Source organism: Cynara cardunculus (genome assembly GCF_001531365.2).
Source record: "Cynara cardunculus var. scolymus isolate 2C chromosome LG 2, CcrdV1, whole genome shotgun sequence".
NCBI classification, from domain to species: Eukaryota; Viridiplantae; Streptophyta; class Magnoliopsida; order Asterales; family Asteraceae; genus Cynara; species Cynara cardunculus.
This window is the reverse complement of record NC_037529.1, coordinates 45904341-45905654: the sequence shown is the minus strand read 5'-3', so window position 1 is coordinate 45905654 and position 1314 is coordinate 45904341. Positions and strand designations below refer to the sequence as shown.

At 44.4% G+C, this 1314-nt stretch overlaps 1 protein-coding gene across 1 annotated transcript in view; it reads left to right on the top strand.

Annotated features, from left to right (window-relative positions):
* Positions 1–127: 127 nt before the first annotated feature.
* LOC112506118 overlaps positions 128–1314 on the top strand; it is a 3348-nt gene continuing 2161 nt past the window's right edge. Inside the window, exons 1-2 of the mRNA XM_025110148.1 lie at positions 128–655; positions 743–1208. Coding sequence (XP_024965916.1) covers positions 128–655; positions 743–1208 — 994 coding nt within the window. The remainder of the gene's footprint in view (positions 656–742; positions 1209–1314) is intronic.

Genomic DNA, 1314 nt, shown 5'->3' with positions numbered 1-1314 from the left:
TGGTTTCAATGATGATTGCCTATCTTCCATATGAAGAACGTCTTGGGTACCATAGAAATATTTGGGATGCTATTCCCCTTGTTCTGCCATTAACTTACGAATTCCATTTTGATTAGGATCCATAAAAATGCCGTCAAGAAGGGAGATCCCTGATTTAGTGCAACTCGTATCTGACCAACTTATCGCTGCGCTACCCAATATAGTCAGCCATGTGGCTGCTGGACTGAATGCCAACCAGACCTCAAGCTCTGAATCTAGACCTCAACGAGAATGTACTTATAAGACTTTCAGAGCTTGTAACCCCAAGGAATTTAATGGAACCAAGGGAGCAGTGGAATTACTATCATGGCTAGAGAATGTGGAATCCGTTCTGCATATTAGTAAATGTACCGAAGGAAATAAAGTGAAGTACGCAGCATGCCTATTGCAAGGAAGGGCACTCACTTGGTGGAACACTATAGTTCAAACCAGGGGTCGAGAAGCAGCTAACCGACTCTCCTGGGAGGAGTTTAAGAAACTGCTAAAGGACGAATACTGTCCGAGGAGCAAACTCCAAAAAATGGAAATGGAGTTGTGGAACCTCGAAATGAAAGGAGAAAATATCTCTGCGTACACAACAAGATTTCATGAGTTAGCAAATCTTGTGCCACATCTGGTGTCATTAGAAGAAGTCCGATTAGAAAGGTACATTTGGGGATTGTCCCCAGAAATTAGGGGAAACATAACCTCTGCCAATCCAAAGACTATCCAAGAGGCGGTAGAAATTGCCACTAAACTCACAAACAATGCTGTACGATCTGGAGGGTTGGCCAAAGAAAAACGAAAGATAGAGGAGTATGGGGACCGAAGAATTGGGAGGAAATTCGACAAAAGCAGGAGAATGGCGAAGAATGTTAGAGCTCAATCACAAGTGATAAGGCAGGGCGATGCGGAAAGATGCAATAAGTGCAAATTTCCACACCTAGGAAATTGTATCACCTGCCAGAGGTGTCGTCTAGGGGGCCACACGGCAAAGGACTGCCGGAAGCGGTTATGCTATGAATGTGGAAGCCCAGACCATATAAGGAATGATTACCCAAAGCGGAAAACAATGGCAAATGTAAACCAGAATCGACAGAATAGCGCAGGTAATTCAGGAAGTCAGGCTCGAGGCAGAGCTTTTGAATTGGGAGCCAGGGAAGCCAGAAAGGATCCCAGCGTGGTTACAGGTACGTTTCCTCTGAATAATGAATTTGCATCGATTCTATTTGACTCAGGGGCGGACAGAAGTTTTGTGTCACTAGACTTTAAGTGGAGAATTAACTTAAGGCCCCA